We start from the raw sequence: 26,560 nt of genomic DNA, 5'->3' as shown, positions 1-26,560 counted from the left end.
AAGGAAATGACCTGCCCTAAAGGGGCACATAAAATTTTTTTATGTGTAAAATTCTTTTATGTGTAAATGTTCACAGACCAGACGACCACTTGTTGGAGGTGGAGAGAAGGCAGGACACTGAGTGGGAGACTGGATTAAAAAGCTTTTGTGTTGTCTAACTAAATTCTATGATTCTAATTTATTAAATTAAGTACCCATAAAAATCTCTAATTTCCCTAGTTTTTAAAAAAGATTTTATTTAATTGATTTGACAGAGATCACAAGTAGGCAGAAAGGCAGGCAGAGAGAGAGAGGGGGAAGCAGGCTCCCCACTGAGCAGAGAGCCCGATGCGGGGCTCCATTCCAGGACCCCGGGATCATGACCTGAGCCGAAGGCAGAGGCTTTAACCCACTGGGCCCCACAGGCACCCCTCTAATTTCCTTAAATTTTATAGAATATAAAAACCATTTGAGGAGCACCTAGGTGGCTCAGTTGGTTAAGTGTCCAGCTCTTGATTTTGGCTCAGGTTATGATCTCAAGGTTGTGAGATTGAGCCCTGTGTCAGCTCTGCATTCAGCAGGGAGTCTGCTGGAGATTCTCTTTCTCTTCCTCACCCTCTGCCCCTCCCCCCATTCATCCTCTCTCTCTAAGATAAATAAATAAATTTTTTAAAAAAGTTTGACACTAAGAGGAGATATAATTTCTACAATGTGAGAAAGTTCACATAAAGTTAATTTTAGGGTAAGACTTCAAATGGTTCTAACTAATGATTTCACACAAAAAGAAATCAGCCACTATCAAAAGTATAGTTAGGAAATCACTGATGCTATTTCTTCAATTTCTAAATAATCTTCACCTCATGGAGAATACATAACATTAAATGCTCCTGCAGGAATATTCAAGCATCATTATTGCTGTAGGTTCTTCAGCATGCTGATTCATTCTAATAAGGAACTGACCAGCAAGCCAGTGAGTGAGTAATAATAAATTATCTAATTAATTTTCCCACATTTCTGGAGTACCACAAATTAACTGATTTAAAGAATATCTTCCCTTCTATTCTTAGAATTCATTGCCAGATGCTGTTTTTACACAATTTTTCTCCAACCCAAGTCCTTGTTTTGTTTTAAAAAATTTTAAGATCAAAATTCCACCGGCATTTTTCAAAGAGCTGGAACAAACAATCCTAAAATTTGTATGGAACCAGAAGAAACCCCAAATTGCTAAGGAAATGTTGAAAAAGAAAAACAAAACTGGGGGCATCATGTTGCCTGATTTTAAGCTTTACTACAAAGCTGTGATCACCAAGACAGCATGGTACTGGCACAAAAACAGACACACAGACCAGTGAACAGAGTAGAGAGTCCAGATATGGACCCTCAACTCTATGGTCAAATAATTTTTGACAAAGCAGGAAAAGATACACAGTGGAAAAAAGACAATCTCTTCAATAAATGGTGCTGGGGAAATTGGACAGCTATGTATAGAAGAATGAAACTCAACCATTCTCTCACACCATATACAAAGATAAACTCGAAATGGATAAAAGACCTCAACGTGAGGCAGAATCCATCAGAATCCTAGAGGAGAACACAGGCAGTAACCTCTTTGACATCAGCCACAGCAACTTTGAATAGGCAGTAATCTCTTTGACATCAGCCACAGCAACTTCGAATAGGCAGTAATCTCTTTGACATCAGCCACAGCAACTTTGGAGACAAGATATATCTCCAAAGGCAAAGGAAACAAAAGTGAAAATGAACTTTTGGGACTTCATCAAGATCTAAAGCTTCTGCACAGCAAAGGAAACAGTCAACAAAACAAAGAGGCAACCCACGGAATGGGAGAAGATATTCACAAATGACAGTATAGACAAAGGGCTGATATCCAAGATCTGTAAAGAACTCCTCAAACTCAATACACAAAAAAACAGATAATCACATCAAAAAAATGGGCATGAAGAGACACTTCTCCAAAGAAGACATACAAATGGCTAACAGACACATAAAAATATGTTCATCATCATTAGCTATCAGGGAGATTCAAATCAAAACCACATTGAGATATCACCTTACACCAGTTAGAATGGCCAAAATCAACAAGAGAGTTAACAACAAGTGTTGGAGAGGATGTCAAGAAAGGGGAACCCTCTTACACTGTGGGTGGGAATGCAAGTTGGTGCAGCCACTTAGGAAAGAAAACAATGTGAGATTCCTTAAGAAATTAAAAATAGAGCTTCCCTATGATCCTGCAATTGCACTACTGGGTATTTACCCCAAAGATACAGATGTAGTGAAAAGAAGGGCCATCTGTACCCCAATGTTCATTAGCAGTCACCAAACTGTGGAAAGAACCAAGATGCCCTTCAACAGATGAATGGATAAAGAAGATATGGTCCATAAATACAATGAAGTATTATGCCTCCATCAGAAAGGATGAATACCCAACTTTTCTATCAACATGGACAGGACTGGAGATTATGCTGAGTGAAATAAGTTAAGCAGACAGAGTCAATCATCATGTGGTTTCGCTTACTTGTGGAACTTAAGGAATAACATGGAGGACATGGGGAGAGGGAAAGGAGAAGTGAGTTGAGGGAATCTGAAGGGGGAGGGGAACCATGAGAAACTGTGGACTCTGAAAAACAAACTGAGGGTTTTGGAGGGGAGGTGGGTGGGGAGTTGGGTGAGCCTGGTGGTAAGTATTATGGAGGGCACGTATTGCATGGAGCACTGGGTGTGGGGCATAAATAATGAATTCTGCAACACTGAAAAGAAATTAAAAAAATAAAAGAAGAAAAGTATATTAAAAAATTTTAAGAGACAGTACTTCCTCTGAAATTCCAAAGTCCTCTGAATTTTTTTAGGTTAATTCTTAGATTTAACAAAATGACATGCTGATCTATATGCAGAATATCAAAGTCAAATATTGCAAAAATTTAATTAATCAATAAGAATTGTACCTAGTTTATTCACCAAATTGATTACCCTTTCCAATCATAAGTAGACATTGTCTTGGTGAACAAATATCCCTGTTTTATGAACTTTGGGACCAGATAGATATCCAACAAAAAGTAAAGCTCTCTGAAACTTAAACCTAAATTCCTGAAACTTCCTGAATTTTTTATGCCCCAAGGTAATTTATTACAATTATGTAGATATAAGAATGGGTTAAATAAAAAGAAGTAGCATCTAATTTTTAAATATGTGCATATAAAAATTTATCAACATCAGGTCACTGAGGTTGATTTATTCTCTGGCACTTTGAATTTGTCTAAAATAGATAAATACAAAACAAATTATTTTCAGGCAAGCAAGGGAAAACTGAAATCTCTGGTTTCTTTGTAATGTCTAGAAACATTGCATCTTAGTATAATGGATCTTCCAGGTCCTCTGACTCAACTTCTGTTCAGGAAGCTCTTATTTTGATACTGAATCAGTAAGAAAGAAAAGCAAATTTTCAGTAAATGAAGAGGGGAGGTAGAAGATGAAGGGAAAGGCATTACATTTTGAAAGGCAAGGCCAGTCTGTAAAAGCAGTCACCAGCATGAAGATACCGGATTCAGATAAAATGCATCATAAAAGCCAAACAAGCCAAACTTACATCACTAGCAATGTCTGTTGAAGCTTTGGCCAACTGTACAGAAATTGCATCAGGTGGGAGATCATAGCCTTTCTTCAGAGCTTCTTCCCATCCGAGTTTATAGAGTTTCTGGAAATGAAACATATAATTTAGCATTACTCAGTAAATATTAGAACCCCAGTGGATTACTGAACAAAAATTTACCCAGAGAGCAGGCATCAGATTCTATCATCTACCCTATCTCTAAAGATATGGATAAAACCAAACCAAGCTGTTTTAGGGAGCACTGACTTAGCATTACAGGATCTTGCTTCAGTTTTCTGGCTCTGAGAATAGGCTCAATTACAAGAGACACAGTATAGTTTTAGAATAGCTTTTCTGTTCAGACACCGTTTGGGCATATCAAGTATATCAGGTGCTTTCTCCCTGCGGTTAAGTGTAGTCTAGACTCACTGTTTTAGTCACAGATGTTAAAATAACTGGTAACCAAAAAAAGTCAGGAAACAAAATTTTGATAATCCAAGTGATAAAAGTAATAGATACTGATGTACCTTTTATGAAGTACAATAAATGAATTAATCTTTACGAATGAAATTTATTAAAATTTTGTATCTGTGTTAAAACTGAATACTAACAAAAACAGTTGAAAGTCATCCAGAACTTACTATGTGCCAAGTACTGTGTTGAGAGCCTTACATGGAAATTTCTTATTTGGTCCTCATCAACAATTCAATGTCATAAGCACTATTATGGTCCCAATTTTAGGGATGAGGAAACTAAGGCTTAGATCCGATGTTATATAACTCATAAATGGCAAAGCCAAAAACCCATACCAGATCTGTCTGATGCAATTTTTTCTTTCAATAATTATCTATTGATTTCCTTCTCTGTGCCAAGTACAATGAGTACTGAGATAAAGAAAACCAACACAGTGCCTGTCTCCACGGAGCACAAGAGTCACAGCTAAAGCTCTTGCTTTTAATCACCATATTCTGCAGCATCTCTAACTTGCCAGTTTAAGTCATTCATTTTTATTACTTTGGCATTTTCATCAATTATTTACCATTACATCATTTAAGTTTAATTAGTTTCAAGCCAAATTTTTACATAGCTTTACCTGACTATACAGAGTTTGATTCTGCTTGGCTTGTAAAATATCTGGTGTGTCTGGCATCACATGAATCTTGGTTTTATCTTTGTTCCAGTCAACAGTATACAAGTACTAGGAAGTTAGGAGAAAAAAAGACATTTGATATTTGAAGGACAAACAGAAAAGAAAAAAATTGAACAGAGCATTTGAATGCACTCAATTTGAATTAGATTAAATTTAGTAACTGAAGTGATATATGACTCAGAAAAGACACCAAAAACAAACTCAGATTTTAAAAAAATAATAATATTTTGGATATTTCCTATCTTCTTGAATTATTTGAAAGTTTTTAGTATACAATAATTTTAAAAAACAAAAGATTTTTAAGAAATAAAAAGATTTCTAACTCAATTTAGAAGGTCAGGGGAAATAAAAATAAGAAGTAGGCAGAAGAAAATGATATAGGGACATGCTCTGGAACAGTCTGTCAGTCCCCAGAAACAGAGGACCCAAACCAGATTTCCCAAACCTGAACCAGGGGTTACTAGCCCTGCCTTGCTGGGAGCTGTAGGGAAGGACAGCTGTATAGAGGGATGGCTGTCTACCTTGTTCATGGTTTGCGCATTCTGTTTGGCAAGAACCATATCCATGGAGTCATTCAGCTTCTTAAACTGGAAGTTGCTAGGATGCTGGCGGTATTTCTGATCACTGGCATACTCAGTTGCTTTCTTGGCCTTCTCCACTTCTAGGGAACCAGCTGGACTCCAGCCAAGCCCTTTGTACCACTCATTATAGTCCTGCTTGTATTCATTCTATAAAAAGAAGAGACAAATTCTAACTTACCTTTTCAATTACTTTACTTTTATCAATTCAGACACAGAACTGTAGCATTGAAGACTGTGATCTCCATTCCCATGCTAGGAATCCAAACATCACCCAGAAAGAACAGAGACTTACATCACTCTGTATGTGGTTCATATTCCTGCTCAGCTCAATGCTCATGGCATCTGGAAGGAGGATGTACTTGTGAATCAAATGCTTATAGTTGGTGTTGGTGATGTTGGCTTGGGCATCCTTTGCAGCCGTGACACTGAGCATGTCAGCAGGGGTGTGGTAGCTGGTCTTCGTATTCTCGTAGTTTTTCTTGTACTCCCGATCAGACTGCATCTTAGCCACTTGCATGGAATGGACTAATTTGGGATCATCCTCAAGGCTGCGGAAGCCAACCATCTTCCCCCTCTCCTTTTCATAATTGTATTTGTATTTATACTGTGAAAAAATTAGTTTGTCAGAGCAATTGCCTTGACTAGAAACATTCTAGTATCAATAGTCTATGTTTCATAAAAAGTGACACTTGTGTGAAGTGTGTAAGCCTGACGATTCACAGACCTATATCCCTGGGGCAAATAATACATTATATGTTAATAAAAATAATTAATTAAAAAAACTAAGGACATAAGAATGAAAAAAAAGTTATACTTGTGTAGAATCTTAGTTTATAAAATATGGCTTTTCACGTTTGTTTGTGTAACTTGATACTCACAACTATATGTTGTGAGGAAGATAGCAAAGTTATTATTACTGCCCTCCCCGCCCCATTTTACAGATGAGTAACGCAGAGAGATGAGTGACATGCTAAGGTCACTAAGGACTAGAACCAAGAACGTAACGATGATATACCACACTGACTTTCACACGTACTCTGTTGTTGTACACTGTTGTTAGGATTAGAGATCTTTAGCAGTTGATAACAGTACAGCAAATGAGAGAAAAAGGCAGAATGTTCTAAGCAGTTTACTGCTGCCCTAAGAAATCAGCAAGCCAGATTTTACTGCAAAAAATAGGCTTAGTGTATGACATACACAGTATCATTGTAGAGTAGCTTTATAGTTGTGGAGCTCCTTTTCCTTTAAGACTTTCTATACTGGCATAATGGGGAAGAAATTTTACTGTTTATCACTCAACTTCTTTCTAGAAAGGGAGGATCCTGATACATGGATAACTTATTCTGCCTATCTCCTGTGAGTTTGAGTGTGCAAGTTAGGGGGAGGAGACTCGGGGACCCGAATTAATCCACAATAGAGGGAAAAGAATTTTGAGACTTCAGGACAATGTAGCAGTGGCAAAGGAATGGACAGGTAGGAAAGATCAACAGGCACAGAATATGAGAGAGAAAGTGTCACTGCGGGGGAGAGGGGGCAGGGGGCTAAGGAAAGAGTACTCTGAAATGTGTTCCCCCCATTACCCTCAAATCACACAGCAGTCACTGAGAAGATTTCCTGCAGAAACAACCAAATGAAAGAACTGAGTTTCATACAGGTGTTATGTTATGGTAATGGTGAGCTGGCACACCAGCTCTCTGGAAGGAAAAAGCCCTGATCTGTCATGTTTGTCAGTCTCTGTGGTGTAAATACTCCCACCATCGCTGGTGTCAAGCTACCAAGAATTTAACAACTGGCTTGCAAAACTCCTGATTATTTAATAATCAGCTGTCATGAGTCCAAAAGATCAGCATCTCTAGCACACCATTTAATGAGACATCCTGTTAGGAAGAGACTTCCTAAGAGGCACGAAGTAAGAACAACCCAAATCTTTCACCAGGAAAGCTTGGTGAAGGGCTTTGGATTTCTACAGGCCATAGCGTTGGGGATGGAGTTCAAAGAAAATTCACCTAGATCTCATGAGCCAGGGAGGGCACACAGACATGTGGTCATAATGTGGTTAGCATTCTCTTTGTTTTTGTTTTTGTTTTCAGAAATACCAGAGAAAACAAAAGACCAAACCTAAAAAGCATTCACAGAATACAAGTGTTTCCAAAATTCAGCCCTTACTATTTTGGTAAATTAGGAAAAAACCCCAGCCAGGTGAGTGTTTTCCTTCAGACTTACATCACTTGCAATATCTCTTGAGGCTTTGGCAGCTTTGATAGGAATTGCATCAGTTCTGAGATCATAGCCTTTCTTTCTAGATTCTTCCAAAGAAAGTTTGTAGAGTTTCTGTAAAGAGAGGCAAGGGATAATGTTCTTCTAAATAAGAAAGCCTGGGTTTATTTGAAGAGAGTAAACTAGCACTGTGGTATTGTTTTTATTTTTTAGAATGCTTCATTGGTGGTTTGATGGATAAATGTTCTTATAAATAACAAAATTGTGTTGGAAAAAAGTCTGTTACACACCTGAACATATCTTCAGGAAACTACCGGAAAAAGTAAAACTTAATGGTTTCCATTAGGTTATAAATATGTTTAAAAATGTGAAAGCCCAGTAGATTCGCACTGATACATTTTTATCAGTTAAAAGTCAAGAGAAGACTACAAAACAACCATACTCTTACATCAAAAGTAAACTTCACTATTTTGCAATCGACACTTTTATTTATGTAACTGTGTGGATTCTACAATTCAAAAATAAGTCATCAACCACAAATCCCTGCATAATTCAGGGAAAACAGAAAACACTGGTAGGATTAGAGATTTCCTAGCAACCATGGTTAGGTTGAGAAAGAAAGTGAAATAAAACACGCATTTTCTAAGTGTTGAATATTCCTTGTTATGGAGCTTGCTCCAAATTCTTCAAAATGTTCTTCTTCCCTTCCCACTTAACTTTTTCCCAAGACCCCTTCTTTAGGACCATCTCAAAGCCTTGGTGGAGAGACTCCAAGAACTAGGTCCTGGGATTCTCACTTCCTTTTTCTCTTTTGGGGCCCCCAAGCCCTTCTCTTCCTGCCAAGTCTCTTAGTTTGAGGAGTATCCGCTCCTAAACAAAATCCAGCTGCCCTTCAAATTCCTAACTGCAGGGCCCAAGTCCCATCCACAGGCCGACTCCAACTCTTAGCAAAGCAAGATTAGAAAGAGAAAGATGTTCATTTGTGTATTCCTACTCTTATTTTCAAAACATTCATTCTTATAATTGAGAGACATTGATTAGTTTATACTGGTTCAAATAAACCACGGGGAATTATACTTACATCACTCATATTAATTGCATTTGCCTTCGCCAAGACAATCTGGGGGATATCGGGCATAATGTGGACTTTGGTCTTATCAGCCTCCCATGCTTGTTTGTAGAGGTGCTGGAAAGTTTAGGAAAAAAAAAAAAGTGAAAGTTAGTATTTAAAAATCTTAAAAGGTGCTCATTTTGTGTGTGTGTACATACTTTATATAATTGTATATAAATACCAATATTTTATTATTTTTATTAGCTAGATCTTATTTTTTCAATTTAAATGGAAAAGGTACTAATTCAAAGAAGACAGCAGAGAGGATGTAAGATGGAAAGTAAAATGATGCCAAGATGAGAACCATAGGAAGAGCAAATGCTACACTGAGAGACGTCTTGGTGATCATCAGTTGAATCCTCTTATTGCAGAGTTGAGAAAATCATAACCCAGAGAAGTAATGCACCTTGCCTAAAGACACACAGCAGGTCTGGGACATCATTTCCACAACTCTGCAAGAAGAGGCTGATGATTCTTATCTTGGCATCATTATTCTGAAATGATTAATAAATCATTGCCCTGAAAAAGAAATAAAAGGTTTAACATCTAAAAAATAAATGTGAGCTTATAATAGTTTAAATACTAAATCTTAAAAGGGACACTGAGATCTGTGCCTTGTCTTTTAGACAAGTCCCTGTCCAAGAGATCAGTCATCTTGACAAATCAATTTTCTCTCTCAGAGGACTCCAAGGGATCTACTCAGACACTTAGCATAAAACAGCTCTCTCTAGTACAAGTAGGACCATCATGTTCTTCAACTGCTTAATGTTAAAGTCCAAATAACGTTTTTCTTTCTTTCTTTTGCTAATCAGCAGCATTTCAAATTATGATCCATACAATATAACCAATGTTGCTGCAATTCTTTTCTTATTTATAACTTAAAAACCAAAGTCCAAGGTAGATATGCTTTTTGGTCTTGATATCTATCATGGCTAATAAATTTCAAAATACAGGAAGGCTTTTCTAAAGGCTGGAAAAATTAATGACCCAAGGAACTACTTGCAGAGAAAAACTGCTCTTGTGATTTGCCCAGAGAATGTCCTGCTTCGGAATGCCGCTATAGCCACAGGATCGAGGAGTCTCCCTTGATTCCATTAAAGCAGCTAGGAAACTGGAGTGGATCCCAACACCCAGCTGTCAGGCAAATAATCTGCTGTTTCAGTGTTGTGAACTTCTACTCATCCTCACCTTAGACAAACAAGACTTCTTTCAAAATATGCATGAAAAGGAACGACTCGTATTTTCTTATGTCTGTTGGACACAGTGGTTCATTGAACATTTAGGGCGCCACTAATTAGGACTAGTTTCTATTTTTTTTTTTTAATCCATAAGTCCCTTTTTCAAAGCTGAATGAACAGTAATTGTGATGCCCTAAAACTATTATCAAAACCTGTAGATCAAATGTAAGAAGGCCTGGCATTTTCCTGGTGTACAAGAAATATTACAATATTGAAAGACTCACTTCATTCATAATTTTTGCATTATTCTGGGCCAAAACCATGTTCATTGAGTCCATCAAAGTGGAATACTTCAAAGTGTCTGGGTGTTGGCGGTACTTCTTTTCACTGATTATCTCCATGGCTTTCTTGTTTTTCTCAGCCTCCAGTGAGCCCAGAGGGAGCCATCCAATGCCCTTCATGAAGTCAACGTAGTCAGCTTTGTACTGATTCTGCAAAAGAGGAAATTGTTCGGGGATCAGAAGAAACCAAAGCTACCAAGAACCAGGAGTGGGTATTCAGTATTTCCTAAGTTCCACTTTGGTTTTTAACCAATAGCATATCGAACTCCAACCATTTTTGTCCCTAAACATTATCTTTTTTTTTTTTTTTTACATTTCTTTGCATGAGAAATTAAAAATAAGCAGTAATATCTTTGTGATTTGTTTTCCTAAATGCCTTTGTAAGGAAAAAATGCTAAGAAATACCAACTAGATTGGCTATCATGTGACTGCGATCTCGAGAAAGGTGACTATGCTTTTTTTTTTCATTCTGACAATCTCTGTTTTTTAAATTTGTGCTTTTGGCCTATATACATTGTTTTAATTTAAGTTCAATTAACCAACATATAGTACATCATTAGTTTTTTTTTTTTTTTTTTACATCATGGGTTTTTAACGTAGTGTTCAATGATTTATTAGTTGCATGTGATCTGATGAGCACTGACTGTTGGTCTAAATTTTTAGAAAAATTCCCCAAGTTTCCATGGTTGACAGATGACTCACCCAGGACTCCAATTCTCTATTTCATCGTAAGCTTTGATCACCCACCATTGTTACAATTCCCTTGGGTATGCCAGAAACCTCACTGGTATTCTCTGCAAATTTTGCTTTTTTCCCCTTAATACTGTTATTTTCCTCTATAACTCTTCCTCGGTGCTTTAATGTGGGCACTATGTACCTGCTTAGGAATTAAGTGCTCAGCTCTTACATTCCTAAAGAGAAACACGGGCTTGGCGTGACCTGCCTTTGGCTCGTAATTTAAATTCTTTTCTCCCATCTGCCAAATAAATGGCCTCTACAGCTGAATTCTTGCTTCTACTTTGTGCCTTCCTCACATTTGTTCCAAGAACTTCTACCTCCTCAATGTTTCATCAGCAAGTAATACATGCAATTGCTTGTATTGGGGTTGGAAAAAGTGGAATAAACGCTGGTGAGGAGTGAGGGGCAGGAGCTAGCAAGTAGTCGGACTTCCTGACTTGCACCTTACTTGTTTACCAGGAGCTGTTTCTGCTTCTAACTCTCTTTGCTCAACATGTTTCCTTCAACATGTTCTCTGAAACAAATTTTCATTTGCCCTAGCTGAATCCAGCATCCCCCTATCCTCACAGCAATAATGGTAGAAAATAAGACTTTGGTGTCTAGAATATATCATCCCCTTTTGTTAAAAGAAACAAACTCTACCTAAGGTAAAATATAAACAACTTGCTGGGAAATTACACATGAATCTCTTTCAGAAGTTTAAAAAGTCCTCATTTAGGGTCATTCCTGATTTGCTTATTAACTATAGTCGGTGTTCTGCAAATGATGTGGCTGTCACGTACATCACTTTGAATCTGCATCATATTTTTGGCCAATTCAAAGCCCATGGCGTCGGGAAGCATGTTGTAGGAATGGATCACATTTCTGTAGTTGGCGTTGGTGGCCACTTCCTGAGACTTCTTGGCTGCCACCACGCTCAGCATGTCCACCGGGGTGTGGAAGGAAGTCTTTGATTTCTCATATCCCTTCTTGTATTCCCGGTCTGACTGCATCTTGGCCACTTGCATGAAGTGCACCAACTTGGGGTCGTCCTCTAGGCTCCGGAAGCCAATGTGTTTCCCTTTGGCTTGCTCGTAGGCTTGCTTGTATTTGTACTGTGGATGGGAAAAGCAGCACAGTGAGGAAGGTAGCGAAGGGAAGAGAGCATAATATAACTCATTAGATGCCATTAACTTGGTCAAAGGTGTATGGTTTTAGAGCTCACAGGGATGGAGCAAAACCTTTTTACTTGAAATCTCTTGCCGGACTCGAGTCCTTGGAAAGAAAATGATCTCAGAGTTAATCTAAGAGATCCACGAATAAGTTGCCTTAGGGTGCTTTAGAAAGCAGCTTTTCCCACTCAGCAGTCTCACCGGAATGGGCTAAAGGCACAATTTCTCATGGTGCATCTTTAATTTAGGAAAGAGCCTAATCAATGGTCTCTTGGGTAAAATGAGTAGACTGTATCCAATATTTGCTCAGAACTGCCTATAAATGATTTGAATACTCTAAAAACAACTTATTTTAACAAAACCCAGTCACTTTTTACAACAAATAATGAACAAATGATTAGAGGGCCCTTGGACTGGGTGAAGGAAAATGTCTTATGTGTTTCACGGATGATGGTCCCAGCGACACTGGGTAGGGTTGACTGCAGCTCTTGAATACACACACACGAATTTGGCTCATTTGCTTATTTGCTCAGCCTAAAGAAGGCCCAGTGGAAGCACTTACATCACTGGCAATGTCTCTACAGGCTTTGGCAGCCTTTATTGGGATGGCATCAGGCCTCAGGTCATATCCTTTCTTCTTTTCTTCTTCCCAACCAGCTTTGTACAGTTTCTAAATAGAATGAAATAGAATAGTACCAGCAACTTGTTATTTGAGTTAGAATGGGAATCCTGATTTTGCGTGGTTGGTATATGAAAGAGACATTCCTTAAGTATTAGTTCCCTCTAACGTCCTCTCCCACTTTATTGTTGTTGTTAATCTACTTACATCACTCATGGTGATTTGGTTCATTCTGGAAAGTAAAATGTCTGGAGTATCGGGCATGACATGAATGGTGGTCTTGTCTTTGTTCCATTTTTCAGTGTAGAGCCTCTGCAACAAGGAGGACAGGCACATGAGTGTACAGCGGGACAAGTCTGTAACAGTGCTGTCGACAGAAGGAGACTCACATCCCCACGACAGAAGTGGTGAACTCTGATACTGGCAAATGGATGACACAGCAAGAAGATGGGCTGATGAGACTGAACACACAATGAGGGAAAAAACCATCAAAATAGAGAGCCCTCTTCCACAAAGACAACAAATGCCATCTTGCCCCAACCTCATGCTACATGGAATTTTGCGGTTCTGTCGCACCCTCAGCGTGGTGTAGATAGACAGCCTGTGTCAGTGTGTGTGGGATCTCTCTAGAAATGATGAAGGTCATAGAATGCCCCCTCCCACCATCGCCACCACTGCCACCGCGACCATCAGAAAGATAAAAATGAGGACGATTATAGCAGCACCGCCAGGGTCAAGTGTTCTGGGGCTGAGACCAGCAGGGGAGCTCCTACCTTATCCATATTCAGTTTGTTACTTTTGTTAAGGGCTTGTTCCATCGTGTCCATGGCATAGGTGAACTTCAGCTTCTCAGGGTGCTGGCGATACTTCTTCTCACTAAGGATCTCTCCGGCTTTCTTTGCTTTCTCCACCTCTAGTGATTCTATCGGGACCCAGCCGATTCCCTTCATCCAGTTGGTGAAGTCGGATTTGTATAGATTCTTTACAATGAAAAAGGAAATTTTCATTTCAGAAAGAGTCAGGGCTTGGGTTTCTTTGGCTAGATGATTTACTCTTCATCAAAAAGAAAGAAAAAATGAGGGAGAAAAGAATCCCCTGCTTTTTATGCCCTACCATCATTTGGAAAAAAAGAATTTTAAAAGCGACTGCATTCAGGGGCTCCTGGCTGGCTCAGTCGCTAGACCATGTGACTCTCGATCTCAGAATTGTGAGGGGTTTTTGTTTGTTTTTGGTTTTCTTAAAGATTTATTTATTTGACAGAGATCACAAGGAGGCAGAGAGAGATAGAGAGAGGAAGAAGCAGGCTCCCTGGTAAGCAGAGAGCCCGATGCGGGGCTCTATCCCAGGACCCTGGGATCATAACCTGAGCCGAAAGCAGAGGCTTTAACTCGCTGAGCCACCCAGGCGCCCCCAGAATTGTGAGTTTGAGCCCCACATTGGGTGCAGAGATTACTTAAACATAAAATCTTAAAAAAAAATAAGTGATTGCATTTGTGGTAGTTTTGAACTGGAAAAACTGATCCAATAATTCCTTTCTAAAACTTAACTTTCTTGAAGGAAAAGGTAAAAGAATTTCACATAGGAAAAGATATTACATTGCACCCATTTGAGCCTCTTAGTTTTTCACAGAATACATCACGTACTTGTGTCTAGTATACATACACACACACGCACACGCACACACACACAATAACCAAAACAAATTTTAAAGCTATGTATAGTTCAAATGAGTGAAATTCTGAAACTCCAAATTCTGGAGAGGATCTCTGATTATAGTGAGTCCGGCCAGGTTTAAGATGAGGTACGTGGGACTGCCAAGTTCTTGTTCTTCCCTCCCACCAGCTAGAAATGGATAACTAACTCTATGCCAATAATCTGTTGGCCATTACATACATCGCTTTGGATCTGCATTGCATTCCTGGAATGTTCCACGTTCAAGGCATCAGGTAGCAGAGTGTAGCTGTGGAAGGGTTGTTTGTAGTTGGCGTTGGTAACGACCTCCTGAGATTTCTTGGCTGCTGTCACGCTGAACATGTCCAAGGGCGTGTGATACCTGGTCTTGCTGGCTTCATAGCCCTTTTTGTACTCACGATCTGATTGCATCTTGGCCACATTCATGTAATGAACCAGTTTAGGATCATCCTGAAGACTGAGAAATCCAATTTGCCTGCCTTTGGCTTTCTCATAAGCCTCCTTATACTTGAACTAATGAAAAAGAAGGGCAGACAGAAGTTTGATAGGGTCAATTGTAAGAAATGCTGAAGTGTTAGACTGAATCTACATAACAGATTAAGCAATAACCAAATTTGGTCTGAATCCACGTAACATCTAAATTTTTTAGTATTTTTAAATAAAGAACTGACAAAATATTTCTAATGGAGGGTCTTGAGATCTGCTCTGGGGATAATTAAGAATGGGATAACGTGTGGTTTACTTCTAGATTATTCATAAAGAGATTCATTGAATATTCTCAAATATTCCTGAAAAGTTTATTAAAGATTTGGTGTGTATTTTTTTAATGATCTATTTCCAAATAATTTGCATTGCTTTAAAAGTACTTGCATAATCCCGAATAAATTTTAGCAAAGCTCTTATGCAATTTATTTTTATTGGACTTCAAATGAATGAGTTTTTACTCTATCAAGGTATTATATCAATTCATATGAAAAGAAAACTTAATTTATAGAAAGTAATTAAGTAAGTACGTAAGTAACTAAGATCCTATCATTTAATCTATAATTCTTCCTGGTTTTCCTATTTTACCAGATTTTTTCTTTATGAAAATTATATTAAAAAATTGTATTCTTTTAAAAACTTGGAGGCTTTTTTTTTTTTTTTTTTTTTTTTTACTAAATATATAATGTATTATTAGCCCCAGGGGTACAGGTCTGTGAATCGCCAGGTTTACACACTTCACAGCACTCACCATATCACATACCCTCCCCAGTGTCTGTAACCCCACCACCCTCTCCCTACCTACATGATTTTTTAAATTAATTTATTTTAATAAACATATAATGTCTTTTTATCCCCAGGGGTACAGGTCTGTGAATCGCCAGTTGGAGGCTTTTTTTTAATACAGTGACATTTTAGTACGTCAAGGCTTTTTTTTTAGAAAATCCAAATAAAAAGCAGTTTCCAAGTTCATAAGAATGATACCAATGACAGTTCCAACTATTTCACGATTTAAAACAAAGAATTTTCTTCTTTGCCGCAACTGTATTGAATTTCTAAAGATTTTAAAGTGAAGTAATATAAGAAAGTCATTGGCACTTACGCTGTTAGGAAATATTTTTATGTTACAATTTATTTATTTCCTAATACAGCGCACAGCCTCGCATACCATGTAGAGATTTTTAAAATATAGAGAAGAAAAGTTTTCTACTTTCAAATTATACTTACATCACTAGCAATATTCCTTGAACTTTTTGCAGCAACAATTGGAATAGCATCTGGTCTCAAATCATAGCCCTTAGCAAGAGTCTTCTTCCAGTCTGCTTTATAATGAGACTTGAAAAAAGGAAAGAGTATTTTATTATTCTAGTTGAACATATTTCTGTATTTTCAAGCTTTTCTAAAATAAACATGGAATACTTTTCTTATATTTTTTGTGATGAAACAATTAATACTTACAGAAAGGTATGAAAACTAAAATAAGAAATTCAGTACCACCCAGATTTAATCACTCTTAATGTTTAAATATTACTTAGGAAAGCAGGGAAAGTTTTCAAATAAAACAAAAGCATAGAAATGAGTATAAAAAATGTTTATTTGGAGATAAAAGAGAGCCTAAAATGATAGGAAAAATGACTATGTCATCTTTTAAGAAATGAATGATTTTATCCAGGTTTGTTATGTTTTTAAATTAGAATTTACCAACTTTTTTTAAAGCCAAAAGTAAAAACTCATAATAGTGAATTTAAAGATCACCACCAATTATGTACTAGACTACCCAAGAGGCTCGTTACATGCAAAAAAAGTTTCTCAAGAAAATTACAATAAACTTTCATACAAGTTTTAATAACTGAAACAAGATTATAAAGCAATATTTGTCCTTATTACAGACTGTTCACTACTGTACTTTCCAATCTTGTGTATCTCATTTTGTTTCACTTTTTTAAAAGTGCAATATCACCTACTAGATTAATTTTAAAACCCACTAATGAGTCATAGTCCACAGTCTGGAATAGGCTGTATCAAATGAAAGTTTATGGTAACTTCTAGTCCCATGTTTCCTGATAATGGGCCAGTCTTTAGACTGTTGATTCAAAAACCAGACTGCACATGGAGGGCAAGATGAAACTGAACAAAGAGGGAGCCCACAGATTGGTAGGTGGCAGGTTTAATAAACAAGAGAACTTACATACAAGGCTTGTCTTGGGCAGCCACAAGACAAGCTCTCCTCACCTGCCCACCACAATCTCAGAATTTTATACAGAGGCCTTAACTGAGTTTAGTCATGTCTACCATTCAGATGATCTCAACAGCATACTGCTCTAGCAAGGCTGCGTCCCTGAAGATGGTTCCCACTGTGGGAACGGTGGGCAGAGCGTGCATCCCAAGGGCAGCGGAAGGGGTGAGGAGCCTCTCCCGGGTCTAGCTCACAGGTTAACCAGCGGTCATGTCTTCTCAACGACCTCCTCGAACACAGACTCAAAAGATCCACACCCAGTTTGCTGCCCTTAAAATTCTAGCTGCTAGAGTTATACAGAACTGGAAAGAAGAGGCCTGTGTTAGCAATATTAGACGGGTACCAGCCCAAATACTCACATCACTTATGTTGAGGGCGTTGACCTTGGCCTGAATAAACTGAGGCAGTTCAGGGTCCATAGTGTACTTGTGCTTCAGTTTCTCCCCCTCCACCTTGTAGTTCAACTAAAACAAAGGAGGCAGAATGCAAATATCATTAGCTGACATAATGTCAGTTTTATCAATACACACCCTTTTTTTTTTTAAAGATTTTATTTATTTATTTGACACACAGAGAGAGGATCACAAGTAGGCAGAGAGGCAGGCAGAGAGAGGGGGGGAAGCAGGCTCCCCACCAGGCAGAGAGCCCGATGTGGGGCTCGATCCCAGGACCCTGAGATCATGACCCGAGCCAAAGGCAGAGGCTTTAACCCACTGAGCCACCCAGGTGCCCAATACACACCCCTTTAAAAAGGAAGGTTATCATTTGTGTTTTTCCATATCCAAGCCAAATACCTATAGTACTATATGGCAGGGTGTTAGCAGACATATCCATCTGCTCATTCCACCAGTATTTATTGGATAGCTCTATGGGTCAGCTAGGGTGATAGGTTTCTGCCTATAAAGTGTTGACAAAGGCAGACATGGCCTCTTCAAGGTTACAGTACAGTAGAGGAGACAAAATAAAAATATAAACTATAAGATAGAGCTAGAATGTGTGATGTGTTGTAAATGGAACAACTTCGGGAAAGAAACAAGGGTAGTCAGCAAAGGCTCTCTAAGGAGATAGGCTTTATGCCCAGGCTTGAGGAAAAGGGAGGGGTCCAGGCCGAAGCAGAGCACTTGGGGCCCTGAGTCTGGAAAATGCAAGGTTAGCATGAGTGACGGAACGCAGCCTGTGTCACGGGGCTGGAGTGTGCCGAAGAGGTACAACAGAATTAGGATGGGGAGCAGGGCCACAGAGCCGAGGGTCTTTTCAGCCATGCTAACACGTTTAGCTTTTAAGTTCAAGGAGAAGTTACTAAGAGGTTTTAAGAGAGCTGTGATTCACATTTTAAGACAGTTCTTCCGGTTGTCACAGGAGACCCCAGGCAGGGAGGCCAGATACCAGCTTACTACAGTTGTCCCCATGAGAGACAGGGAAGCCCTAACCAACTGCTGGCAGCTTAATGACATGCAAGTGCCCCACGGGACGCTGGGAGAGACCGAAGTGCCCTGATGCTGGGACCATGCAGGGAGGCATCAGTAATGACATTCAGGTTTCTGGCAGGAGTCACTGGGTAGATGTTGATGGCGTTTACTGGGATGGGGTAGAAAATGAGTGAATGTCCCATTCTCCTAGCTAACTGGAAAACCACAGCGAGAACAAAAGAAATCAAAAGAGTCTCCATATTCATTACTACTACAATAGAGCTCATCTCAAAATACCCGTGGTAATGTGACAACAGAGACTGGCCTGAGAAAGAAAATCCATGGATAATTCTCAAATCTGAGCCAAACACCTTCCAATATCTGGGGCTAAAAACACACAACCTCTTCTTTTCTTTGCTTTTTACCTCCTGCTCTCTTTCTGGTGGAGGTATTTTAATGGAACTCTGAAATTACCCAATGAGGGGAAGCACTGAGCATTGTAATTAGGCTCTGGCTAAGAATAAGGGTCCAGATAGACCTGGGCTCCGGAATGAAGCTCGGCTGACTCTGAAAGTAAACTCTAACCTCCTCCCCAGAGGCCTCTCTCTGGCTTGCCTTTCAGAACATGGAGCTCTTATGCAAGAGGATTAGGACATTATGCCTTCTCCCCTTGCAGCTAGGTAGAACTGTTGCAACTCAGAGGAATGAATAGCTTGGTTTACAATTCAGATGGAATCACAGATGATAACAGTAATCATTTCATTTCATTTCATGTATATAATGATAGGGGTCTGCTTGTAAATAGCACAGATTCTCTACATTTGGAAAATGAAGCAAATTTGGAAAATCCTCCTTCTCTCCCCCCCATACTCTTTGTTCAAGTTCTGTGCTGTTTCAAAACTAAGACCTTTCTATTATATCCCTGAAAGCAGTTGATGTGCTAACACAGATGCACGTTCACATGTTGAATTAAGAAGGATGGTGGAATGGGGGTTATTCACGGATAAATGCTTTTTAAAAATTTATTTATTTGAGAGAGAGTGCACGCACACACTCGAGTGGGGATAGGAGCACAGGGAGACGAGAAGAGAGAATCCTCAAGCCAACTCCTTGCCAAGTGCAGAGCCCAACACAGGGCCCAATCCCAGGACCCCGAGATCGTGACCTAAGCCAAAATCAAGAGTCGGCTGCCTAACAGACCAAGCTGCCCAGGCGCCGCTGTATATCTGTGATAATGTACCAACAGAGTCTGGTCTGAGAAATAAAATCCACAGATAATCCCAGGCGCCCCTGGATAAACCCTTCTGAAGGGAAACCACTTACATCGCTTAGCTGCTTTGTGTTCTGCTGAGCCAAAACCATGCCCATGGAATCAGGCACACTTGTGAACTTGATGGTATCTGGATGCTGTCGATACTTCTTCTCATTTAAAGCGTCACCTGCTTTCTTGACCTTCTCAACCTCCAGAGAACCAATAGGGATCCATCCAATGCCCTTGAAGAAGTTGTTATACTCGTCTTTATACACATTCTGTAAGAGAGTAATCTCGTATGAGGAGATAGCCTACAGAATACTCAAAGGGTGTCTCTGAAATCTGCAATTCTACCCAGAGGAAACGAATAGCAACACTTCCAGCATGCTCATGTCTGAGAGGAAGACTTTCACCATGTACGCCACTGAGCTTCTTACCCAGAATTTGGTAATAAGAAAAAGTTCTGTTGTTAGAGTGCATTATGTAACACAGAGGGAATCTAGGCCACATATTTCCATGGCTAATGCTAAAAAAATTTTTTGTCTCTTTTGACAATAAATTGGGCTTTCTTTTTGATTTCACTGAAAACTCCATAACTTTGAATTTCACCCATCCCGTCCACCTAGGCTATTCGTGATCTCAGCTGGGGAGAGACACCTTCGTTGAGCGACAATAAATGAACACCGTATATTCCCTCACAGAGGATGATTCTTGCAGAAATCTGGTTCCTGCAGAAGGAAATGCCCTGAATATTAAACAGCCTCGCCGTGCAGCTCTCCATGAATCATGCTGCAATCACAAAGCTTTCCTGGTTCATTCTAGATGACTCGTCACATAGATTAACATGCATCAGAGTATGATTTTTAGTTAAAAAAAGAAAAAAAACTTTCTTGAATTCAGAAAGAAGAGAGAATACTATTTTGCATTATACATATCACCATTAGAGCAGGCCTGCCAAGAACAGCTACTTCCTCTTGTTGAGAATCAAGGGCTAATACACTTGGTGGAATATAGTTTTATCTTTGATCCACAAGTTAATAAAGACAGTATCAATGATTACAGTAGGAATACAGAAAGCCAGCAAAAACACAGCTCGTCTACCAGGCCTCTGTTAGTCTTTCAATAATGACTGTTTATTTTAAAGTACATTTTTCAAATATCTTCCTGTATTGTGAAGTCTACTAAAACAGGAAGAAATGATTATCCCTTAAGTACCAACATTTCTGTGTCTGTTAGATTATATATACTCACATCACTCTGAATCTGATTCACATTCCTGGTGTGCTCGAGACTCATGGCATCAGGTAGGTACGTGTAATGGTGTATGGGCTGTTTGTAGTTGACGTTGGTGACGACATCCTGGGCCGACTTTGCAGCAGTAATGCTAACCATGTCCCCTGGGGTATGGTAGCTGGTTTTGGTGTTCTCATAGTTCTTCTTGTATTCACGATCTGACTGCATCTTTGCCACATTCATGTAATGGACCAGTTTGGGATCATCCTGGAGGCTTCTGAAACCCACATGCTTCCCTTTTGACTTCTCATAAGCTTCCTTGTATTTATACTGCAAAGGCAAAATTTGGTTCACAAAGTCCTAGGCATTGATAACATTAGGTGTAGCAAGTACATTCACATGCAAGGCAACCTAAAACCTTGTCGCTTTCTGGAAGACTGTACAAGAAATGCAAAAAACAAATGCAAACCCACCCACTCCCATGTGCCCCAGAAAGTTCAGAGTGAAAACACTTATTTCCAACACTGCGGGATCACAAATGGGTATTATGATAAATTCAGGACCAGTTTCTTTCTTTACTCTAAATCCTACAAATGCATTTGCATGTAGAACCTTACTTAAAGCCATCTGAATTTTTATGCTTAATATAAATAAGACACATTACAAATAAAAGGCCAATACCTCTTGGTTTCCTGGGATATGAATTTTCCCAATCCAATATGTTATTACCACCACAGTATGTTAACATACATCACAGAACATTAGAAATTATTGAGAAAATCTTCCATTTGCTGTTCCCTTTGGCTGGGTGATAATGTTTGCAACAGATGCAGAAGACACTCTAAAGGTCTACATGCAAGTTCACACTCAGTGTCCTTGGGGTGGGAGGTGGAAAACTACTGTGTTGTCTCAGGCTGATGGGATAAGGTTAAAACAAAACCCCTCTTCTTTCTAGGTGGCATCAAATTAGATGCTGCATAGACATGTAGACCCTCCCCACGCATTTCTCAGCAGCTACTTTCCAAGCTCGCTGCTGAAGCGGCTGCAGCTGAACTCAAGAGCTGCTGCAGGGCAGGGCTGGCTGTGAGCTTCCCCTGGGCAGTAAAAACCGCACTGCTCAGGCCCTGCAGCCCAAGGTCTCTCACTGCTGGAACTGGCGGTGGGGTGTAGATGGAGTTATACTGGAGGTAACAGGACAAAACCTCAATTTTTATGCAAGAGAACTCAAATCCACTTTAACTCTGCAGACACTCTGCTCCTGTCATTTATGCATTGATTTGTAAACAAGAATTTAGCAGGCAGAAGGACTATCAAGACATTTCTAAGCATGTTAGAAAAAGCTCTGCTCAAGGTCTAAGGCAAAAAAAATGATAATGTCACACTTTAGACTTGCACTTAGTCCTTAAGGTAGAAATTTACTTCACAGTGGTGTGCAAATCTTTGAGGAGCACATTTTCCATGGCATCCTAATAAGGAAAGCTGTAGAATTCTTACACCCTTGGCTCCCATGTGGTCTGTACACACGGGTGGTTTCTTTCTTTTCTCCAACCGTGATTGTAGCCCCCAGAATAGTGCGTGGCAGCGAAGCCTACCGGGCACGTGTGCTTTTTGAAATTTCTGATCTTCGATGACGGGAAAAAGTATAAGTGCATTACTTTTCCTAATACAGATGACATGGACATCGATTTACATACACAAAATTATGTTCAAGAAAAATGGGCCTTTTCCCATTTGGTTTATAAAATCTTTACATTTTATCTAACACCTTTTCAATCTTTTTTTTTTCTTTTCAATCTTCTTAATACCATCATAATGTAGGCAGTCATTTGAATTTAAAGTGTTAGTGTCAGTTAGGGTGTTCTCACTGAAAATAAATGTGGGCTGTCAGGGAAATGTGTCAGTAAAGGTAATTTGGCCTATGAATCAGGGGAGAAAGCGGCTGTCAGATTTATGACAGCTCCACCAAGTGGGGTCAACTGAAAAGAATCACAGAATGCTGAAAAAGTGACAGGTTTTCAAAACAACATTTTGTGGAGAATTTCAATGTCATTAATTCAACATATTGTTTTCAATGTGTTATCATTTAGGCCAGCACACATTTGATTACTTTTAAAGCAGGCAATCACCCAACATTTCACCTAAAATTTGTACTCACGTCACTGGCGATGTTTCTGGATGCTTTGGCCGCAGCGATGGGAATTGCATCCCCCAGCACATTGTTGCCCTTGGCTATTAAATCATGCCAGTCCCGTTTATAACAGACCTGTGATGTCAAAAGAAAAAGGATGTCAGCATACCGTGTATTAATCAGCTAAAGTGATTCTTAAATTGCGGGGATTGTTTTGTTCTTTTCCAGATACAAGCTAAAGGAATCTCCTACAGTCCATTCTGCTTTAGGAAGTCACATTAGCAAATGTCACACTTTGTGTAGCATGAAATTATAGGACACTGCACCAATTATTCACCCAAAGCGAAACTGGAGTGGATCTAGAGGAGTGGAATAAAGGTTCTGGAAACCATGGTGTGTGGGGACCAACTAGAGAAAATGAAGTGTCCACTCTTCCGAAAGGAAGGTCAAGGAAAGACCTGGTAGCAAGCTTCAGAAATGTCAGGTTTGTTGTAATGAAAGGATTTCATTAATTCTTATCTTGCTGCAGGATCATCTTCCTCCACTTGCAAAACTAAGAAAACTAAATCAAAGTTTCAGAGGAATAGATGTTGGGCTCCCCTTAAGGGAAAATGTTACATCCTTTTGAGTTGTCCCACCCTTGAAAAGGCTGACTTAAGAGGCAGAGGGCCCTCATCATGGGATAGGCTTCATACGAGGTATGTGGGAAACTGACCTAAATAATTATCAAGGCCCCATCCTGTTCTGAAATTCTACTGTTGTGCCATCATGTTTGGACTACACACCCCGTCAAAAACCCTACTCACATCACTTATATTGTAAGCATTGCACTTGGCCTGGAGAAACTGAGGAAGATCAGGACTCATAGTGTATTTATGCTTCACATCTTCCCCTTTAGCTTTGTATAAGATCTGCAACACAGAATCACAAAATCAAAATGCATTACCGATAGCACAAAAAAGGAAAATGTTTTAATTGCCCATTTAAAGGAGTTATTCCCTAGCACACTATTCCCCCACTATTTTTATTGTTAAGAATCATCAAAGCAGGGGTGTCAGGGTGGCTCAGTCAGTTAAATGTCTGCCTTTGGCTCAGGTCACGATCCCAGGGTCCTGGGATCAAGCCGTGCATTGGGCTCCCTGTTCAGTGGGGAGTCTGCTTCTCCCTCTTCCTCTGCCCCTCCCCCTTCTTGTGCTCAAGTGCCTTGCTCACTCTCTCTGTCAAATAAATAAAATATTTAAAAAAAAAAACCCACCAGAGGTATTTTCCCATTTTTAAAGAACTCAAGCATTTTGTTATCTTTAGAAAGACCTAAAACTCTGTATTAAAACAGAGAGAAAAATAGAAAACAGAGACCTTTGACTGCTAGAGATGAATGGAAAATAAGTTCAAATGTGCAACCCTAACTTGAATAAACAGAATTCACCAAAGCCAGCAAAATCCAGTCTTTGCTAGTAGAGTCAACAGTTCTTAAAGTCTTGTTTTTTGGTTTTTGATTCCCAGAAAATGTCATTTAGAATGAGTCTTTCACTTCTGCTAAAAACTTTCCAGTTATAATTATAACAGTAAAACCATATAATAATCTTCTCATAATATGAACACCCTTATATGTAAACCTAGTATACGTAAAAGGTTTACCATTTCATATTTACCCTATTTTATCCTTTTACAGATGTCAGAAAGACATCTAGGTGCATGATATAGAACTTGTATTATATCTTCCTCTTGGTAATAGAAAAGAAATAAATTGCTTAATTTCTAAAGTCAACAATACAACTGGGATCACAAGTAGCTTTCCAATGTCTTGACTATCATTGATCATGGAAGCCCTCAGGCATGTTTATGTGGGATATCACACATAAACTGCTATGTATGTATCACAAAGTCTAAGGAGGCTGATGCCTATTTGAATCCTCCAATACTAAAAAAAATTTCTTCTAGGCACCCAAGACCTATCTTTACTTCCTCACTGCCTTTAGAAACCATAGCTAAGCATTCATAGAATCTCATCCAGTCCACCTTCTACACATCTCCTTTGCCATTGCTACTGACTCAGTTGAACTCCAAATGAGACTTCTGCTGGATTTCTGTAGCAGCTTTTAATCAATCTTCTTAGCTCCAATCTCTCCCCTCACCAATGCAGTCTCAGTACTCCTTGTCAGAGCTGTGTTTTAGAACACAGACCTGATAATGCAACTCCATGGATCAAAATCTTCAATACCTCCCATTACCTAGCCCACAAAGTCCAAAGTACAAGTGGGCACACAAGACTCTCAATGATCAGGTAACAAACCCAAGCCTTTCATTGTCTTTCCATTCATTACCTCTTGTCAGTCATTATGTTGTTGTTGTTGTTTTTTTTCACGCCAAGAATGTACCCTTGCCTATTTGCCTGGGAAGCCCTGGTGTGTGGTTACCTTCTTGGCTTGTACTTGGCGCATACCTCTCCTGTAGCATTCACCTCTTGGTATGGCAATGTTCTGGTTCTATGCATGCCTTTGTCTCATACTCTTATAACCTTGTTGTATCCTACAACTCACTAATCCCTGTCTGCATCATCTTTATACCATCAGAATATGACACAATGCCAGGCACAGGGAAGGTGTTCAAAAACATTCATTCAACAAATTAATAAATGAATGCTTTCGATGTACCTTTAATTCTTCTATACACTAAACTTTCCTTTGATCAGACTTTAGCCAGGTCATATACATTGTTCATGGACAGGCAGGCAAAAAACATACTAATCTCCAAGACTTAAATTTTTAAAAGCCTCTATAATATTGGTGTATGATGAGTTTTGAGAAGCAAAACCACATATTCATGTGAATTATTTCCCAGTATTAGTATTTTATATATGAAAAGCAAATATAAGCAACTTAATATAGAATTGAGTGTGATGAATTTGCTACTTTAAAGTGTCTGGAATTTGGGGTGCCTGGGTGGCTCAGTGGGTTAAAGCCTCTGCTTTTGGCTCAGGTCATGATCTCAGAGTGCTGGGATCAAGCCCTGCAGCAGGCTCTCTGCTCAGCAAGGAGCCTGCTTCCCCCACACCCCCCGCCCTCCCCCTGCCTGCCTCTCTGCCTATTTATGATCTCTGTCTGTCAAATAAATAAATAAAATCTTTAAAAAAAAATAAAGTGTCTGGAACTTAAGTCTAAATTTTGCATGTGCATACACATGTGTAGTATGAGAGTGGATAAACATCACAAGTTTATTCCAACAACAGAGTATTTCAAAGGCAGCTAAAAAGGAAGATGTTTTAAAAAGGAAAATAAATACAAGATAAAAGAAAAAGAAAATGGTAGTGTACAAACTGAAAATAATTGTTGTGGTCTATGTTTTGTTTTGCTTTGTTTTGTTTTGAAGTAAGCTCCACACCCAGCATGGAATCCAATATAGGGCTTGAACTCACGACTCTGAGATTAAGATGAGATGAGATCAAGAGTCAGACA

The 26,560-nt window shown here is 39.1% G+C and overlaps 1 protein-coding gene across 1 annotated transcript in view; it reads right to left on the bottom strand.

Annotated features, from left to right (window-relative positions):
* The window catches only part of NEB (nebulin), a 207,053-nt gene that overhangs the window by 130,980 nt on the left and 49,513 nt on the right, over window positions 1–26,560 (bottom strand). The window contains exons 35-52 of the mRNA XM_080798838.1: window positions 23,912–24,016; window positions 23,133–23,240; window positions 20,996–21,307; window positions 19,816–20,022; window positions 17,443–17,547; window positions 16,075–16,182; window positions 14,566–14,877; window positions 13,446–13,652; window positions 12,880–12,984; window positions 12,616–12,723; window positions 11,685–11,996; window positions 10,108–10,314; window positions 8,616–8,720; window positions 7,541–7,648; window positions 5,610–5,921; window positions 5,258–5,464; window positions 4,680–4,784; window positions 3,584–3,691 (exon numbers count right to left, since the gene is read on the bottom strand). Of these exons, the coding sequence (XP_080654964.1) occupies window positions 3,584–3,691; window positions 4,680–4,784; window positions 5,258–5,464; window positions 5,610–5,921; window positions 7,541–7,648; window positions 8,616–8,720; window positions 10,108–10,314; window positions 11,685–11,996; window positions 12,616–12,723; window positions 12,880–12,984; window positions 13,446–13,652; window positions 14,566–14,877; window positions 16,075–16,182; window positions 17,443–17,547; window positions 19,816–20,022; window positions 20,996–21,307; window positions 23,133–23,240; window positions 23,912–24,016 (3,141 nt within the window). The remainder of the gene's footprint in view (window positions 1–3,583; window positions 3,692–4,679; window positions 4,785–5,257; window positions 5,465–5,609; window positions 5,922–7,540; window positions 7,649–8,615; window positions 8,721–10,107; window positions 10,315–11,684; window positions 11,997–12,615; window positions 12,724–12,879; window positions 12,985–13,445; window positions 13,653–14,565; window positions 14,878–16,074; window positions 16,183–17,442; window positions 17,548–19,815; window positions 20,023–20,995; window positions 21,308–23,132; window positions 23,241–23,911; window positions 24,017–26,560) is intronic.

This window comes from Martes martes (assembly GCF_963455335.1).
Source record: "Martes martes genome assembly, chromosome: 3".
Classification (NCBI taxonomy): Eukaryota; Metazoa; Chordata; class Mammalia; order Carnivora; family Mustelidae; genus Martes; species Martes martes.
The sequence above is the reverse complement of the archived record's forward strand: the minus strand, read 5'-3'. Positions and strand labels throughout refer to the sequence as shown.